This window comes from Sciurus carolinensis, chromosome 2 (genome assembly GCF_902686445.1).
Source record: "Sciurus carolinensis chromosome 2, mSciCar1.2, whole genome shotgun sequence".
Lineage (NCBI taxonomy): Eukaryota > Metazoa > Chordata > Mammalia > Rodentia > Sciuridae > Sciurus > Sciurus carolinensis.
Genome location: NC_062214.1, coordinates 21,961,919 through 21,982,408, shown reverse-complemented (window position 1 = coordinate 21,982,408; position 20,490 = coordinate 21,961,919). Strand labels below are relative to the sequence as shown.

The window sequence follows — 20,490 nt, the reverse complement described above, 5'->3', positions numbered from 1 at the left end:
CCCATCCCTGCCAGCAGGACAAAAGCACAAAAGAACTAAAAAGTTATATGTGATTCTGCTACTGAACAAATCCTCTTTCTTCTTAATTGCAGTTGAAGTTATTTTCAAAGAAAACTAACTTGTTTATTTTGTTTAAAAACCACAATGGTCCTAGTATGGAGCACCACAAAATCTCATTTCATATTTAATTATAGAGAACCATTTTGGAATTCTCTTCTGAAACATAAAAATTGAGAAATTATGTTTTTAGGGAAATTTCAGAAAAAATAATGGATTTCTAACAAATTCTATGACCTCCCATCTTGTTTTCACCTGAAATTGTAATATCTACATATCTTTTTGAATTATAAAGCTTTTTCCATTCAGGTGTATAGATTTAAATGAAATGCGGAATTCCTAGCATCCGACAGCATCCCCAAGGAAATACATATTAAATGAAGTTTCAGGACAGTAGGACAGAGCCATGCCATCTGAAGGTTATCTCTGGTCCTCTAAGATATCATTCAACCATCATGCTGGGAAGATACAACACGTTCAGGCCAGTTTGGAGTTTCTTAGTCATGTGTGCCGTTATCTATCAGAAATTTGTAAGCCACATGTATAAATTAAAAATTTCTAGTAACCACATTGTAAAAATGTGAAAAGAAGCCAGATGTGGTGGCACAAACCTGTAAACCCAACCCAGCAACTCGGGAGGTCAAGGCAGGAGGATCACAAGTTCAAGGCTAGCCTCAGCAACATAATGAGGCTCTCAACAACTTACGGTGACCTTATCTCAAAATAAACAAATAAAAAGGTTGGAGATGTAACTCAATGGTAAAGCACCCATGGGTTCAGTTGCCAGTTCTACAAATAAATAAACAGATGAATCAACAGATAGAAACAGATATTACTTTAAACAATATATCTTGATTCACTATATCCAAAATATGGTTATGTGCTATATAATGACATTTTGGTCAGTGACATACAACATAAGAGACAGTGGTCCCAAAAGAGTATATCGAGTAGTGATACAGCCGTCTTTGTTTATGTAAGCACCCTCTGTGATGCTTGTACAGTGACTTAATTGCCTAATGTTGAATTTTCCAGAGTGTATCCCTGTCGTTAAGGGACATATGACTGTATTATCATTGTCATAATCAATATAAGTTACAAGTTCTATACTTTTTCTAGTACTAAACCTTTAAAGTCTAGTGTGTGTTTTATACTTAATGAACATCTCAAATTTAGACTAACCACATTTCAGATGCTCAGTAACTGCATGTGGTTAGTGGATATTGAATTTATTGGACTGTACAGCTCTGTTACCCTCAGCTATAGGTGCTCTGGTTATGCACTTGGTTAGACCAAGCACTCAGCTAAAGGAGTTGCCCGAGGAAGACCAGCTGGCCAGGGGATACTAGGAAGAGAATCCAATGTGGGCTGAGGGCAGGGCACCAACTTAGTGACTTACTAGAGTCTTCCTTGGGCCCCCACAGGGAATTGGATGTCTCTCAGAGAAGACCTGTAGAAGCCAGACTACAGTAGACTGAGGCCCAGTGTCAGTTATTCATTTAAAACAAAGTCTGTCTTTCTGGTTGTGATGGTACGTCTGTAATCCCAGACACTCAGGAGGCTGAGATAGGGGGATCACAAGTTCAAGGCTATCCTGGGCAACATAGTGAGATGTTGTCTCAAAAATAGAATTTAAAAAAAGGACTGGAAGTAGCTGAGTGGTAGAGGGCTTGCCTAGCATGCATGAGGGCCTGGGCTTATCCCCAGTACCACTAAAAGGTGAAAAAAAAAAAAAAAAGGGTCTGCCTACAGCTACCCAAATTATCTTTCTTCTGTCCAGCTCAGACAGTCTCTGGAAAAGGAAAGTTGCTTTTTGAGCTTGGGATCAGAGTACTAGAGTTAGATTGCCTCAGGCTAAAATAGATCAACCTGTTCGTTCAACAACAATTTATTACCAGGCTCTGACCTGAACATTGCAAAAGAGACATAAATCTCCTTTTGGCCTGGTGCTCATGATTGTGGTTATTCTGGCACAAAGCAGCAAGGGACTTGTTCTGTTCTTAGGCTATAATATCCTCTTGCCTGGTCACTACTTGCTGTCTTTGAGACCAAACACTTATTCCTTAGGGATGTTAATGTCTGTTACTAGCCAGTCCTGCTGCCTTGGGTGACCATTTTTATCTTTTAGGTGATTTTAGATCTCTCTGTTTTCGATAACTTGGTTAATTCTGGGTTCAGGCTTATTTCCTAGGAGTTAGGGGACCTGTCATTGAGATTTCCCCCACCTCACAAATACCACCTACAATATTTACCTGACCCAGATCTCACATGGAGCAGCATCCAGCATTCCTGCATGGGAGTCACTGGATGACTTATTAAAAATACAGTTGTAAGTCGCTTAACTGCTGGTACACGTTCTGAAAAATGTGTCCTCAGACAATTTTGTAGTTGCGTGACTATCATAGGATGTACTTATACAAACTAATCTGGGTTATGACATCACTAAGTGATAAAATCTTAAGTGGGGCTGGGGATAGCTCAGTTGGCAGAGTGCTTGCCTCACACACACAAGGCCCTGGGTTCAATCCCCAGCATTACAAAAAAAAAAAAAAAAAAAAGTCTTAAGGGACCACTGTTGTATATGTAGCCTATTGCTGACATTCCAGTTCAGTATTTCAGTGGTGCTAAATTTAGTTTAGTTTTGTTGTTTTGGTGGTGGTATTGGAGATTGAACTCAGGGCCTCACACATGCAAGGACTAGGTAGGTAATTTTACCACTGAGCCAGGTGCCAAGTCCTAAATGTACAATTTGTAATTTTTGTACTTCACCCAAATATAAAAAGTGACATGATAGCTTTAAATTAATACAAAAGACTACATATTTAAAGACTGAGTCTTGCTCATTGACATTCAGATGTGACTTACCACTGAGCTATATCCCTAGCCTTCCAACTTTTTTTTTTTTTTTTTAATGGGGCTAATGATTAATCCCAGGGATGCTCTACCACTCAGTTAGATTCCTGTCCCTTTTTATTTTAATTTGTTGATATTTGGGGGTTGAACCCATAGGTGCTTTACCACTGGGCTGTATCCCCATTGATTATATTACTCATTGATAAGTTATTTAAGGATGGGATACTGCTTCTTCAGAGCATAGGTTTTGGAGTTGGGCATATAGGTCATGAGTCCCATTCGGTTCCTTTGACACAGTTGGACTCTGCAGGTCTTCTGAACTTTCTGTGCCTTTCTGTGTATAAACTTCCTGAGTTCTTGTGATGAATCTATGAGCTAGTCTACTTATTGATCTTATTGCAAGGCCTTCCCCTTGTTCCAGGATTTCATTCATCTCAACCATATGTGGCTGAAGTTAGTGCATTTGTGTGAACTCTTGCTGGATTTCAAGAGCCTTGAGGGAAGAATTTTGTTGACTCACTGACATGTTGTAGGCTCTGCAGAGCTGTGGATGGAGCCAGGACTCAGGGATTAGAAATGGCATGGAGGGAAGTGGAGATCACTGAAGTGTCAGAGCCAGTTGAAGTAGCAGAACTGGATGGAGTAATGAAGTAACATCTTGGCAGGACTAGGATGTAACACTGTAAAGGGTTGTTACCTACCCTAAACAACAGAGTCACCAGAACCAGGTTGTTCCAAAGCCTAGACTTGGCAGGTAGGAGGCCATAAAGGTACCCAGGAAAGTCATAATTGCCTGACCACCATGATGATAATCTTATCTCTGTGCTAGGACATAGTTCCCCTGTGCGTCCCTGTTCATGGTAATTGTCTGAAGAGAGATTTTGCACCTGAATGTGGGGTAGATGTTCCTGGCCATGTGCAGGTCCACTGTCTGGCTTTGGGATTCCTGGTTAACTGTATGTCCTTCACTGTCTTGGTTCATGTTGAGTAGCATGTGCAGGCTCCAAGTCAGCTCACCAAAGTTTGGAGCCAGCTTCTACCATTTGCTTGCTCTATGATCTTGGGAAAGAACTTGCTAAATTTCACTTTCCTCATCTGTAAAATGGAAATAACTTTGTTACATTAAATGACCCAGCTTAAATTAAATATTTAGCATAGTTTCTAGCCTGTAATAAATTTAATAAGACATTAGCTCCTTGTTTCAGTGGAAACATTAGCTCAGGCAGAAATGAGTTCTAAATTCAGCCAACCTCTTAGGCTATAGGACCGCTTAGCCTAGGTAAGCCCTCACCATTTTGGAATACTGAAGAGAATTGAATGATTGATTTTCTGCTTTCTTGTAACACCTTGGATCTCATACATTATGTTTACCTGGCATTTTATTCTCTGATACTGCAGGATTCCTTTCAGTGGAGTTTTGAAAATCTCTGGGTAAACTGGGAATTTTTACCTATTGGCTTTTAAAAATGGCACCTGCTGTATACTCACCAGGGTGAGAGGGATGGTCAAATACAATAATGCTTTAGGAGATACTTTTGGGTCCTTTAAATTCCTATGTTTTAGCCTGTTTAAAGTGTTCTTAGTAAAATTGGTCCATTTGGTAGATGTGCCACACAGGTTACTCACCCACTGTCAGAGCTATAGCCTGGTCATTTCTATATCCCTCAGGTGGAAGATAGCATTTGTGCATCCAACAAGGAATACAGCCCTACCCTCATTATCAGGTGGACACAGAACTCATAGGCAGCTTGGTGACTGTCCAAATATGTCTTCTGCCTGATTGCTGAGATGTTCAGCAGTTACCATCAGACTGGCCATCTTGCTGTGATCTAGATGGGAAATTGAAACCTTGGCCACTAGTCCGGTGTCTGCCTGAGTCAGCAGGAGCTTCAAGATCATTGCCTGAGGACTAGGCTCTCTAGAAAGGTCAGCCTTTGTTACATTGCTGGCTGTCAACCAGAGTGAATGTGCAAAGCATTCTGAGGATTCCTCAGTGTGGCTGCCTCATTGTTCCCCAGCCCTCCGGAGGGAACCTCTGTGGTAGGCATCTCCCCTCACCTTTCTCCCATCAGAACCTCCCTGGTGTGTCAGTTTGCTAATACTTGTGTAACCTGATAACGATGCTTTAAAATTTGAAAGAATAGAACCACGCTACACCACAGCCTTCTAAGAAAGCCCTTATCTTTGGAGTGGAATTTCAGACAGCGTGGGGAGTTCAGGTGGAAGGATGTTTTAGGATGAGACTCTGATACCAGGTATTCTGTTTGCTAATTCACAGGGATATGAAGTGTGTGCGGACTTGACTTTTGCTTAAGTGACAAATAGATACTTCTTCTGCTTAAGTGACAATAGTGCTGCTTGGGGATGGTGACTGTTTAAAAAAATGCATGCGCGCGCGCACACACACACACACTCTTTATGCTGAATACTCTTGTTTGACTATATAGCAAATACTCTATTTGGTTATGGGTTCTAGTGGATTTCTCTGATGGAGCCTGGGGATTCTAGGAGAACCATCAGGAGTAGAAAACACCCTGCAGAATTTTTTTTTTTTTGTTGAGGGATCTGGTCCCCTCAGTTTCTGGGTGGATAAGGTAGAGCATAAGAAGCAGTTCTTGTGAGTCTTTTGAGCCATCTCAGCAGTGAACACTGTTCCTGTGTGACTTCACTCAGCTCTCTTCACAAATCTGGTTTCCTCATTTCTCAAAGTGGTGATGCAGAACTGTATAACTGAGTCAGAACCCTTTCGTGTGGGGGAAGAAACACATAAACAGTGACAAGGGCTCATTTCTGTTTTAGGAATACATAAAATGCTGTGAGAACACAGATGCAGCTTTTGCCTGTAGGGTAGGAGCTGGAATGAAAGGAGGTGGCATTCAAGTTAGGCCTTGCTCTGGGTTGACTTGTGTCTCAGACTCCTCCCCACTCTTAGAATTCATATGTTAAGTCCTGTCCTCTAGTGTAACGGTATTTGGAGAGGGAACCTTTGGGAGGTAATTAAGTTTAGATGATGTTAAAAAGTGGGGCCTTCATGATGGGGTTAGCATCCTTTAAGAAGAATTCAGAGAGGGATGTTCCTTCCCTGCTTCATGTGGGGATGCAGCAAATCAGATTGGCCAACACCTAGAACTCTGGGAAATAAATGTCTGTTGTCGAAGCCACCCAGTCTGTTTCATTACAGCAGCCTGAGCTAGAAGTCCAGGCCCTCAGGGGTGAAGTTAAAGAGGAGCTTCCCCAGAAAGCAAGGGAAGAAGAAAGGTATTCTTGTGCTGGGACAGGCAGGGCAAAGGTTCAGAGGTCCCAAGGGGAATATGCTGATCATCTGTCCTGAAGGTGTCCCTTCTGACTTTAGCCTTGGGTAATTCTGTCACTCAATGCCTCCTCTCCTGTCAGCCAGGCCTCGAGTTGAATAAACAAATGTAGAGGGTCGAAGTAGATTGGTGTTTCCAAGTGAAGTTTCACAGTATACCAGCTCTGATGTCTTGCAGAGGTCAGCTCAGGCTTCTTTGGTTTTTGGGTTTGTTTCTGCTAATCAGTTGTATGACTTTGACCAAGTCAACTTATTTCTCTGAATTTTAGTTCTTGATTTAAAAATGAGTGTTTTTGAAAAATAGACAAAGTTCTTTTCTAGATTTCTCATTTGTTGGACTTTCTTCTTCAGTCTTGATGTATTTTAGCAGGAAAGCTGCCCAAAGAGAGTCCTATATGTTCCCTAGCCTAGAGACCTCAGATATGCCAGCTAACTGTAGCCCATTATTCCTCTCTGACAGTTCCTGGGTACCTATCTGGGAAAGGGATTAGGGCTGCAGTGCTGATATGACCCTTGAGAGTCAGGTAGATCTCCTTTTAAATATCTTTGAGACACAGGGCATGGTAGTGTGTTTGTTTCTGTAGTGTCAACTATCTGGGAAGATAAGGTGGGAGGAACACTTGAGCCCTGCCTGAGCACTGGTCATGGTGGTGTACAACTGTAAACCTAGCAACTTGGGAGGCTGAGACAGTAGGAGCAGAAATTCAAAGCCAACCTCAGCAATTTAGCGAGACCCTGTGCAACCTGTCTCAGAATAAAAAACAAAAAGAACGGGTATTGTATCTCAATGTTGCAATAGTCTTTTTATTTGTTTTTATTTTGAGAAAGGGTCTTGCTAAGTTGCCGAGGCTGGCCTTTAACTAGATTCTCCTGCCTAAGCCTCTGGGATTAAGGAATGTGCCACTGAGCCGAGCTTTTTTTGGTTTTGTTTTGTTTTGTTTGTTTGTTTTTGTGCATACTAGGCAAGAGTTCTGTTGCTGAGCTAAATCACTAACTCTTATTTATTTATTTATTTTTTTAAAGTTCCCTAAACGATTCCAGACAGGGTTGAGGAACAGTGATCCAAATAGGGTTGGCAAACTTTTCTGTAAAGGGACAGATAAGAATAGCCAGGTGTGGCAGCCCACACCTGTGATCGATCCTAGCGACTTGAGACAGGAGGATCACATATGTAAGACCAGCCTGGGCAATTTAGCAAGACCCTATCTCAATATAAGAAGGGCTGGGGATATAGTTGGATAATAAGTTTGATAATAGAACTTTGTCTAGGATAGGCTAGAGGCTGATATTTAATCCCAAGTACCAAACAAATGAACTGTGGGAGGAATAGATAATACTTATTTTTAGCTTTGAAGGCCCCAAGGCCTCTGTCCTTGCTGCTTAACTCTGCTTTTGAAGCATGAAATCAGCCATAGGCAACATGTAACAAACGAGCATGGCATGTTTCACCAAAACTCATTTACAGTAGCAGCCAGCAGTTAGTTGTCTCCTGGGGTCTAGAGGCCAAGTGATGGAAGAGTGACACTGTCCTACAGCTACTATAGAGCCCTCAAAGGCAAGAAAGATGACCTCCGTGGCACAGCCAAGCCAAGAACTTAGTTCTGCATATTCTGTTTCTTCCCGCTGGATGTGCTTAATTATAAGGAAAGAATAAACATCCCTATGCTGAAAAAACATTAAAATGCAAACACATAAACTTGTGTTTAATTGTAGCTGCAAAAGACAAGGAAAAGAACAAAGAGAAGAAATTCAAAGAGTTTGTGAGAGTGAAGCCAAAGAAGAAAAAGAAAAAGAAAAAGAAAACCAAACCTGGTAATTTTCCTGAGGGTTTCTTGGGTGTGAAGGGATGACTTCCTCCTGTGGTAGCCTGTGGACCTGCACTGAGGAGAGGAGGGACCAGCAGGCCTTTTCCTGGACTTGTGGACTGAGCCTAGCATGGGCGCTGTTGGGGGTGGCCTGGGGTGGGGTACATCGCCAGGTCTTACAAGGCCCAACTGGCATTTTTTATTTTTCATTAGGGATTGAACCCAGAGGTGCTTTACCACTGAGCTACATTTCCAGCCCTTTATATTTATTTATTTTAAATTTTGAGACAGAGTCTCACTAAGTTGCTAAAGCTGGCTTTGAATTTTTGATCCTCCTGCCTCAGCCTCCTGAATTGCTGAGATATAGGCATGTACCACCATGACCAGCTCTGCCTGGCATTTATGAAAGCCTCCCCACTAGCCTCATGGACCAGTATACCCTTCATAGGACCGTATATACGGAGGCAACAAAGTCTGAGAGGATGTGTAGATGAATGACTGTTCACATATATCTTTCAAGAAAGAATTCATTCTTGAAAAGTGTGGGTGTACCTCAACAAAAATGTTTAAGAAAGTCTATGTTAAACCTTGGCAGTTAAAGAGATGCCAGGTTTTATTTTCATTGTAGTTTTTTTTTTGGTACTGGTACAGGGGATTGAACTCAGGAATGCTTACTACTGAGCCACATCCCCAGCCCTTTTTATATTTTATTTAGAGACAGAGTCTTGCTGAATTGTTTAGGACCTTGCTAAATTGCTGAGGCAGGCTTTGAACTTGTAATCCTCCTGCCTTAGCCTCCTGAGCTGCTGGGATTACAGGCTGCCACCTTACCCTCCCCCGTTCATTGTAGTTTCTGACTTAGAAAAACAATCTTACCAGAAACAGGGGAGGAAGATGATGGTGAAAAGGGAATATTTGGGTTTGGAGTTCTCAGAGGTAACTGGAAGTGTGAAATCCTAAATCTGCCCTCCATACGTTTTCTTGGTTGAATTGTTGTTAAACCTTTGAGCTATTGGAACAGCAGGCTTACTGGTTGGATGAGGTTGGTTCTGTAATACCCTAATGATGTCTGGGGTTGCCAGGTGTGGTGTTAGACACCTGTAATCCTAGCAACTGTTACACACCTGTAATCCTAGCAACATGGGAAGCCAAAGCAGGAGAATTGCAAGTTTGAGGCCAGCTTCAGCAACTTAGTGAGACCCTGTCTCAAAATAAAAATTAAAGAGAGTTGGGGATATAACTCAGTTTTAAAGTGTCCCTGGGTTTAATTCTGTGTACCAAAAAACAAACAAATAAAGTAATAATAATAAAAAAAATGATGTCTGGAGTTGCTCATTTCTTTCTCATGCTGTTCTTCCAGAATGCCCCTGCAGTGAGGAGATCAGTGACACCTCCCAGGAACCTTCTCCACCCAAGGCGTTTGCTGTCACCAGGTGTGGGTCACACAAGCCTGGAGTCCATATGAGCCCTCAGCTCCATGGCTCAGAATCTGGAAACCACAAAGGGAAATTGAAAGCAGCTGGTAAGGGCGCTCACTGCTGACTTGATCATTTGTTAGAAAGTAGTACTTAGAACAGTGTCTGGCACAGAATAAGCATGTGGTAAATGTTGGCTTGATTATAGTTAATCGGGTACTAAGACTTACTGATTCTGGTTCTGATTGTTCCTGGGATCTTCCCCTTCCTCTTTCCCCACTGTCTGCAGAACTTTAAAGGTGGCTGTGGACACAGCCTTGTTCATCAGGGCTGGCTCCATGGGAAGATTAAGGAAAATTTTAGTTATGGACTATGTAGTTTATAAAGAATTGAAGCTCACTGACAGATCTGTGACCTCAAGCAGCCACTGACCTTGAGCTTCATGCTCTTTCAGTGAAATGAGGAAATGGATTTCAGTTCATTGCTAGGCAGTGTACTCCATTTGGACTAATGACAACCCCAAGGAACAGATTGATTCCTGATTTCCCAGCCCTGGAGTAAGGTCATTTTCTATTCTGAACAAGCTACGGTTTTATACATTTTATAACTATAATTTAAAATAGTGACTGTTGGTTTCCCTCACGTTCCAGAGGAGGATAATTTGAGCGAATCCTCTTCTGAGAGTTTTCTTTGGAGTGATGAGGAGTATGGCCAAGATGTCGATGTGACCACCAACCCAGATGAGGAACTCGATGGGGATGACCGCTATGATTTTGAGGTGGTCCGTTGTATCTGTGAAGTCCAGGAGGAAAATGACTTCATGATTCAGGTGGGTTGAGCTTCCAGAACACAGGTGTAGATGTAGAGAAGCACAGACTTGTCCTGGGAGAGAATGTTGAAGCCAGCAACAATGGGGAGTCATGTCAGAAGCCCTAGTTATGCAGTACTAACAGTGACCTGAGTCTGCCTTTGGGTTCAGCTTTCTAGTTATTCAGGCTGCCTTAAATGGCCCATTAATAGAATAAGAGAGGACTTGAGGAATCATAGCTCCAACTTATTATCTGCTGAAGGTATTTGAAGCCAATAAAGGGGAAGGGTCTTGGTCACACAGTTGGATAGCAAGGAACCAAGACCTGGGGTGACAATTTAACTTTCTTATGGACCCATCTTGTCTTTGAGGTAAATTTTCTTTGTGGTGTAAAGAAATGGAGGCTGGTTTTATAACATTTCTCTTTCCTATTGTTTTCCTGACATATCTTCATCATCTTTCTCTTTGGCTTGTGGGGTGGTACCTCTCTACCTGTCTTGGGGAGACCATCATTGATCCCTGGCCCCATTTGCTTGCCCTGACATTCACTTGCTATTATAGTTATGGCAGAGGTGGCTGCTGTCTGGCTAACTCTGAGGGCTATCCTAAGTACTGTGAGTATATTGGCATCTGCCTTCCTGAACAGAAATACTGAGACATTGGTTAGCATCTTTTGGGAGCAAGTACAAACATTGTTGGGAAAATAGGCAAGATCCTAGACCCAGAGGCAGAATTGCATCCAGGCTTAGGAGTCTAGAATTACATCTTTAGGGGCGTGGTCTAGCCTGTTTCCTTCTTCTTCCTGGAGTTGATTTGGTTCTTTTTAAAACCTTTTTGCTACTTGTTAATTTTCTTGGAAATTGCAAAGTGGTCACCCATGGTCCCTTCCCACTTTCCCCATTTTAACTTTTTGTGTTCAAGAGACTAGCTCTGTCCAATTCTAAATTCCTGGGCAGGGAATTCCAGCTGGGTTGAGATCAGATATTAGCCTTTGGAATGGTCACCTGTGGGAGGGGACAGAGGTTTGTCCTAGGCTAAATGCCCACCCTTGGTCTAATCATCTGACTGGTGGTGGGGCAGGTTGGGGGTGTGGGTAGGTTCACAATATACAAAAAGGCTGCCTGGGGCCTCCCTCTGTTGGTTGTGTAGAAGGGGTTGGAGATGTTTTCCAGTAAAGAGGGTTATCTGTGGTAATTATGAGAAAAAGACCCAGCCTGTCTGTGATGGAATATTATTTCCTTATCCTTAATAATGCTGTAGGTCAATATGTACATCAATTTTTGAAATTAACGTTTGGATCTTTACTTAATATAATTTATTTGCATACATCGAATTTATGTGCATTTATAAAGTAATTTATTTGTCTTATCTTATACTTGTCTTTTCTTACTCAGCAATCTCTTTTCCTTTGATTTCTTGAAATATTAGACTTGCCATAATTTAAACACTCAGAAAGGCCAGAGGGAGTAGGTATTCTTACATTTTCACTTTTTATTTACCAAGTTTTTTTTTTTTTTAAACTTTTATTTTGGAATAGTTCTAGATTCACAGGAGGTTGCAGAGAAAGATACTACTAACGAGAAGTCTAATGAACTATTGCCCAGACTTCCTCCCTTGTCAGGAGGATCCCACAGACTAACACAATATCAAAACCAAGACATTGACATTGGCACATTCTGCAAGCTTATTCAGATTTTACCAGCTACATATTTGTATTGTACTTATTTATGTATGCATGTAGCTTTGCACAATTTTATAACAAGTATAGCCTGTGTAACCAGTAACACAGTCAGTATACTCAAGTACTGTCACTATTTATAACTAAGAATTAAAACAAAAAACAAATTTTTTTTTTTTTTTAATCTTCAAACTGAAACAAGCCTCCATTAATTGACTACTTACAGTACAGTGATTTCATATCTTAGCTGGTAATCGAAGATGGTTATATATTAAGTGAGAGAAAACATAATTTCTCTTCCAGATATCACCTCTCTGAAATCTTGGGAATTCAATTTTAAGAACTAGAACTGCATCTCCTGGTGACAGCTGTCACCCTGAGAACAGGAACAAGGCAAAGAAAGTATACAGAACTTTGATTCTCCTACACAGGTGCACATAAAGTTAGTTTATTAATGACTACATTTTGAAGCCAGCCATTTTTGTCCAATATTTAAATAACAAGTTAATATTAAAGCAGAAGGTACTGCCACAATGTGGCAGAAGTAGCTTTATCCATAAACCCTTCACACAATTATACAGTAAATGCTATTTTTATTTAAAGCAAGGCACCCCTACTTGTTCTAAAATATGGGATGTGCTACTGCACTGAAAAAGCAAATGAGGAGACTTAGATTTTTTCCTGTCTAAAGCTGGTTTAAATCAAATGAAGCCATTAATGTCCTTACCAGTCTGGACTATGGTGACATATCACTTTACAGTTTCAAGACTAACAAACACCCTTAAGGTTTACCCAAAACCAAAAACAGTGGGGGGGAGGGGGAAGTCAACTTTTAAGTTGAGACTAGACTTCCCCTTAAACAGACAGGCACCAATATTAAATGCCTTTAACCACAAGGTTTAGAAAGGCAAAACATTTCTAAAGACATAAAACTGCCACTTGTCGTTACTCACTAACCTGCGGTATTTATTTATCTTAACTGCTACCCCTAAGTAATCAAATATAGCTAAAATTAAAACTATTCTGCCACACCATACTGGTTTAAAGGTCTGAACCCTTTCCTTGCTTTGGTGTTTAGTTACAATAAAACATTATTTCATCCATAAGACGCTTTACATCAGAGCTCTCAATTCATAGGCAAAATCGAAACCTTAAACAGATTATTTTTTAAATGAGAAAAAGATTTTAAAGATAGTATTGAATAAAAATATGTAGTCTTTACAATGGATAACATATCCTCTATAAAAACAAACTGCTTAATTATATAAAATAAGGAATTAATCAGATTTTCTTAATCAGATCCTGAACGGTTTAAACAAAAATTTAAGATTTGTGGTTTATTTCATAATACCAAACTGAATCTTTCTCCTTCTCAACAGTTCACTATGAATTTTTCTTAAAAGCAATTAACCCCAAACCCCAAAATCCTTTCTCTAGCAGTTCCTGCCAATAAACAGGAACTTTATAGCCCATGTCCAAGAAAGATGTGCAAATGAAATGCTTCTTGCTTCATCCTTACTATCAGGAGTCCCTGGAAGTCTTATTTTCCTTTTGGACATGAATTCAGGAACAGTTCAATATACCTATGGTGAACATGGGACCGATCCTTGAGCATAGCTGCAACAGCATCCTCATGGGTATCGAAGTGCACATCAGCTTCTCCAGTAGCCTTTCCACTGGAACTGTATTCCATGGTGATTCTCACAGGCTTCAGTGGAGCCAAAAAATTTATAATGTCCTGGGCATTAGCTTGAAAAGGTAATCCTCTCATGTGGACAAAATGCAATGAAGGCGTAGTTCCAAAATCAACAGCCTCTGGAAGCTTTTCTGAGATCTCCTTAGGCAGTTCTATCTCCTTCTCACTTTCAAAACCTGTCATGGGTCGAATGTCCTCATTTACTTCATGTTCTTCAAAGACCACTTCTGGTTCAGTTATATACTTAGCAGTAGGCGAAGATAACCATTTTCTTTCCCTTATGAGAGCCAACATGGGTTCGAACTTCATTCCTTCTGCTTGGAAATATCTCTATATACCGGTTACCAATTTCTTCCCTGTGTTTCAACAGGGCTTGGTTGGCCATTTCAGGTTCTTCAAACTGCACATATGCTTCCCCTGTTTTTCTTCTCCCTCGATAGTCCATCACAAAAGTAATGTCCACTATATTCAGTCCTGCAAAGAAGTCTACGATGTCTTTCTCATTGCAACTATAAGGAAGTCCTCTTAAACGAACCACACCATCATTCACCACAGGTGAAGACTTGACCTGCAGGCTCTTCATTAAGGCATCTACATCTTCATTATTTATCTCATATACTTCCACATATTGCTGACCCATGTACATGCGGTGCTTTTCTAAGGCTTTCTGCACATCCTGCTCTGACTCCATTTCAATTAAGGCATCACCCCTTCGTTTCCCATCTCTATTTAAAAGGAAATGAATTCCATTCTCACTATTGTGGATTCTGCAGTCTGAGAAAAAGTTAAGCACATCTTCCACAGTGCACGACCAAGGCAATCCTTGAGCTCGAATGAGATAAACATCATCCACTTCCTCTCCTAACTTGGATGGGGCCAATTCATACTCAGGGAGTTGTGGAAAGTCCTCCAGGTAGGTAGTTTTGGACTCCTGGCTGTAGCCCCGCGGAGCCCGCGGCCGCCGCCAGCGACTGCGGCAGCAGAGGAGCATGCAGAGCTGGGTAGGAGGCGGTGGCCGCCACAGAAGTCCAAATTTGTTTTTGAAAGTCACATTGTCTAGGCTGGCTGACCAACCCTTTCCCACCCCAACCAGTATGTACACACAAACATACTTCAGGTGAAGCACACTTCTTTTTGATAGGTCTTCATAGTAACTTCTGGAATTTACAGATATATAAATGGTCTTCAACACTTCTTGATATTAGTGCTTTTTATACCTTTTTCAGCATCAGAAACCCTGTTCCTAATGAACTTTTTTGTAGAACTCCAAAATGTCTTACTGGTAAAAGCAGTAGTTTTGTTTGTGGTACTGTGATTTGAACCCAGGGCCTCACTCATGCAAGCACTTTACCACTGAGCTATATTTTCAACTCCACAAAGCAATAGTTTTAAATGTTTAAGATGAAAAAAAGTTTTAAAGTAAAGTTTAAAATGAGTAATCTTCACTTTTAAGGTTGGAAATGTGAACAGCACACATGTTCCCATGAATTCTGATATATAGTCAGAGTTGTGACCTTAAGCAACATAGTAAGACCCTGTCTCAAAATAAGAAAAATTTAAAAATAAAAATAAGGGGGTGGGGAGATAGCTCAGTTGGTAAAGTGCTTGCCTTGTAAGCACAAGGCCCTGGGTTCGATCCCCAGCACCCAAAAAATAAATAAATAAATAATTAAATAAAAATAAAAATAAAAGGGCTGGGGACTGATGTTTTGGAGCACTTCAGTGGCTTATTTTTTTTTTATTTTTTTCTCTGTATTTGGTTATACCAGTGAGATGAGCTTGATGCACATGGCCATTGTCAGAATGACTTTTCCTAAACAGCATGCTGTGTAGTCACTTAGAATAAATATAGGTGGGAGGAAAAAGCTTTGTTCTAGGACAGAATTATGTGTATAGTACAAAATTATGTGTACTGGTGGTTTCTGTTATTTTAACATTTGGCCTAAACATGTTTCAGTGTGCATTTTTTGTCTTGTTTTTTAAAAAATAGTTTCATTCTTTTTAAAACATACACTTTTGCAAAACCTCTGAAGCTCTGTGGGATACAATTGGAAATTGTTACACAATATGAAGACTATTAGGATTTTTTAGTAGAATTTTTAAATAGTTTTTTTGTTTTGTTTTTGTAGGTGGACACACAATACCTTTTATTTTATTTATGTATTTTTATGTGGTGCTGAGGATGGAACCCAGTGCCTCACATGTGCTAGGCAAGCACTATACCACTGAGCTATAACCCAAGTCTAAAATTTGTTTTTAAAAGGATGTTGAAGATCTTTAGTTTCAAAGTTTCAACTCTCTTTCTCCGGACATAGGCTTAGTTCTGGGCCTTGGTAGTCTGATCAAATTTGGTTCTCATCTGAAGAAATCTTCAGAGGGTGAATAACTGAAGACTCCTCCTGGCAAGGCTGTTCTATCTAATCAGTACGTGACCCATTTCTGATCCTTTGTGGTAATCTCTCCTTTGACTTTTCTATAAGTAGTAATGATCAAGGGGTATTAAGGGTAGACCTTAAAGTGCCATTATGTGCTATATGAGGACACTGACCCTGGGGCTCTTGGGATCACACCAGCTGTTACATGGCAGAATCAGGAGCTGACTTTCTGTCTTTTTCCCCAGCTCTCAGTTCAACACTTGGGTCTGGCATTGTGGTGTTCAGCTCACATCAAAGCACCTTGGCTTTTGTTCTAGAGGACATTCCTCTGCTGTCCACTTGAGCCAAGTTTTCCAGCTGGCTGTGTATTATGAAGGGGCAGTTTCTGACAGTTCCTGTCATTGTGGGCAGTATACCTGTTCCATTCAGTAACTTTAGCAAAAGGCACAAATGTAGAGCAAGAAAACTGCAACAAATACAAGTAACTTTTTAAATGCATTGATCATCTAGTTAAGAAGGCATGAATAATTTTTTTTCTTAAAATAATTTTTTAACTTAAATTTGTATTTGAATGCTTGAATACATTTTGAGTTTTTCTAGAAGCGCATGTATTACTTGAGGAATATTTTCTTTGACCATATATAATATTTGATTGCTATCAACATTGAGTGTATTACTATTTGACTTTATTAACTAGTGCTTATTTAAATCACTGAAGGTTAAAATCCTACTTAATAATCATGAATATTTGAGAAATCTGGGTACCACATGAATATGAGAAAACACATTTGATATTTAAATTATTTTAATTATTCTAGAGCAGATTTTGGCAGAATGTGAATGGCTAGATAATAAATATTTTAAGCTTTGAGGACCATATGGTTTTGTCACAACTATTCAAAAGCTGCTGTAAATAGATATAGGCAATATGTAAAATGTGGTTTTGTTCATATAATCCTTTATCAATACAAGATTCTAGCTGAATTTGTCCCATGGGCTATAGTTTGCTGACCTTTACCCCAGAGCAATAAATTAGGTGCCCAATTTCAGGGAAAATTATGTTACAGCTTTAACAAGAAGCCCTTCTTTCTTTGTTTCATAGATCTAAGGATTGAACCTAGGGGTGCTTTACCCAAGTCAGATCCCCAGCCCTTTCATTTTCATTTTTATTTATTTTTAAATTTTTCTTATTTTGAGGTAGGGTCTTGCTTTGTTGCTTAGGGCCTCGCCTAGTTGCTGAGTCCAGCCTTGAACTTGCAGTCCTCCTGCTTCAGCTTCCCAAGTTGCTGGGATTACAGGCATGTGTTGCCATACCTGTCCAAGAAGCCCATATTTTAAATTTTATTTTTTTAAATTTGCACTCTTATTAGTTCACAAAAGAAAATTTTATCCCCATCTCATCCCAGCTTCCCTGGTTGAAGGCCTTATTACTAGTGCTTTGTGTATCCTTCCAGAAATATTCTCTGGCTGAACTAACAAATGCATAACATAGAAGTTACCATTTTAACCATTTTGAAGCATAGAGTTCAGTAGCATTAACTATTTTTACATTTTTCTGCAGTCATCTTAATTTTTTTTTTGTCTAAACCAAATGTTAGTTTTTTTGTTTTTGTTTTTTATTACTGATGATTGAATGCAGGAGTGCATTACCACTACCTGCATCCCCAGTTCTTTTTGTTTTTTGTTTTGAGGTAGGGTCTCACTAAGTTGCTGAGACTGGCCTTGAACTTGTGATCCTCCTACCTCACCCTCCCGAGTTGCTGGGATTACAGGCATGTGCTACTGTGTCTGTAGGAACAATTTTTAATATAAATTATTTTACATTTGTATAAGAATATCTATCAAACCACATTTTGGAAGTAGAATTCCTAGGCCAAAGAGTATATATATTTATAATTTTGACAGATAATTGCTAGTTGCCATAGCAATATTATATATAATCTCCCTGATGATTATATTGAAGAATTGTCCAGAACCTTTGTTAATTTGGGTGTTTTGTCTTTGCCCTTTAGATGAATGAAACATTAGTCTATTAGTATAGCCATTTTGAAACTTATTTTTAAGTAAACTTTTGAAAATTTTATAATTGTAGCACTTAGGAAATATAGAAAATCACAAAGAAAATAAGAATTACCCAGAATAATTCAGGGATAACTGCTGTTGATATTCTGGAATGTGTGTGTGTGTGTGTGTGTGTGTGTATGAAGTAGAAACAGCTTTTCAATGAGAATAACATTCTTAGAATGAAGTAAGGTTTATTATAAACACTTTATGACATACATAATACTATAAAGAATTTTATTTACTGATATTTACCTTAAGCTTTAAAACCTAGAAATAATAATATATGTACATATTATTTGTCTAGTTTTATTTCATATTAATTTATGTGAATTCAGTTGGTTAATATTAATTTTTTAATGGTTGACCTGTACATCTTTTTATTAAGAATTAACCTTCTACCCTTAATCTGTGTCTTTATATCCTTTATGCTGTGGGTTAGTCATTTTCTTACTAACTATATAGGCTTTTATTGGGGAGTACTGGGGGTTGAACCCAGAGCCGTTGAATATGCTAGGCAAGTGCTCTACCACTGAGCTATGTTTTCAGTTCCCCCACCCCCCTTATTTGAGTAGGGTCTCACTGAATTACTGAGGCTGGTCTTGGACTTGCAATCCTCCTGTGTCAGCCTCCAAGTAGTTGGAGTTACAGGGTATACCAACACACTCAATTGTAGGGGCTTTTTATAGAGGTTTTGTATAGGCTGTAGTAGGAATTACAAATGTTTTTACCATTTTTTCATATGTTACACAGTTATGAATTTATTATTTTGGGAGGGGCTACATTATTTTTATCTATTAACCCAAGGTGTGTTGATGTCTTTATGATACTAACTTGCTGTCCAGGATTAGGGTGCAATGTACTATATTGTCTTTGTGCAAATAGTATTTTAAGATTTTCTTCATAAAAATCTTGCAGGTTTATGTTCATTTTCATATATATATATATATATATATATATATATATACACACACACACACACACACACACATATATATATATATATATATATAATCTTTCAGGTTATTCTGATTTCTAAATTTAAACTTTTTAAATGAATAATATATATTAGCCAGACCCATATGAAAATTCATCACTATGAATTTTGAAATTTAGATATGAATCCTAATTCTCAATACACAGTCAGTGGTGAGGCAGATTTTCTTCCTTCTCTTTTCGGTATTGGGGATTGAACCAAGGGGCACTCTACCACTGAGCTACATCCCTGGCCCTTTTTATTTTTTATTTTGAGACTGCATCTCACTAAATTGTTGAAGCTGGTCTTAACTTGTGATCCTTTTGCCTCACCCTCCTGAATAACTGAGATTACAGGCATGTCCAATGCATCCAGCCTGACTTTCATTCATAATTATTAGTCTGTTTTCTGCTACTGACTGCCTTTATTCTCTTACACACTTTACTTTTCCTCCTTTGAGCCTTAGTTTTCACAGGGGTAAATTGGAGACTCTTATCTGAGGTCTCTCTTCTAGTTCTGCCGTTGATGATTTGGTATGGTTAGTTTACTAGAAGTCTTATATTTGCCCAGGGAAGCCTTCTTTTTTTTTTTTTTTTTTTTTTTTTTTTTGGGTGCTAGGGATCGAACCCAGGGCCTTGTGCTTACAAGGCAAGCACTCTACCAACTGAGCTATCTCCCAGCCCCCAGGGAAGCCTTCTTGATGCTTGGGACCTATGTCACTTAAAGTGGTTAAAGATTGTCTAAGCTTTGAATTTCTATTTCCTTGTTGCCAGGCTGGTGGCCCACCATCAGAGTCATGTCAGGAAGTTCACTGTCTGCCTTCCAGAATTTTTCTGTTGGTTGGGTAGTTAAGATTTAGGAATCTGCATTGGAATTGCTTGATGTGTCCTTGTTACCTCTCTGGGAGTAACCTTTAGCTCTCAGACTATAACTATCCACATGTCTCCCAATTCTACCCTCATTACCTCCTTCCTTTCCCTTTTAGCTTCCTACCACTCTGCCTCTGCTCTCCAAAACCCTGGAAAGGCAGTATAGAGCCTAGGGGTTAAAAGAATGACACACAATTAGCCAGGTTCATGTTCTGATCCACCTTTGCCTCTCTTCAGTTGTATGATGTTTGGTAATGTTTGGAGAGAATCAATGTGAAATGCTATCATGATTATTCTGGGGGGATCAAAGTAAATTGGCTTGTCCATTAGTAATAGGAGTTCAACACATAAAGCTGTGTGCTAAGCTTTATAATGGGAGATTTGTATATGATTCATTGCATCCTCACAGACAGCCATGGGATGTATATAAATAGTATCCCATTCTGCAGATGGAAAAACTGAAGCCCAGGGAGAAGTGACATGTGCCGAGTCACACAGCTGATGAATGAACCATAATGCAAACTCAGCTTTTTGTCACTTCAAGTTAGCCTTTTTCTAAAGATCTGAATGATTTTTCATTCAATTTC

General features: G+C 39.5%; 1 protein-coding gene across 1 annotated transcript in view; it reads left to right on the top strand.

The window, feature by feature from the left end:
* Phf20 (PHD finger protein 20) overlaps positions 1–20,490 on the top strand; it is a 128,615-nt gene that overhangs the window by 91,196 nt on the left and 16,929 nt on the right. The window contains 3 exon segments of the mRNA XM_047538421.1: positions 7,934–8,032; positions 9,386–9,547; positions 10,091–10,269. Of these exon segments, the coding sequence (XP_047394377.1) occupies positions 7,934–8,032; positions 9,386–9,547; positions 10,091–10,269 (440 nt within the window).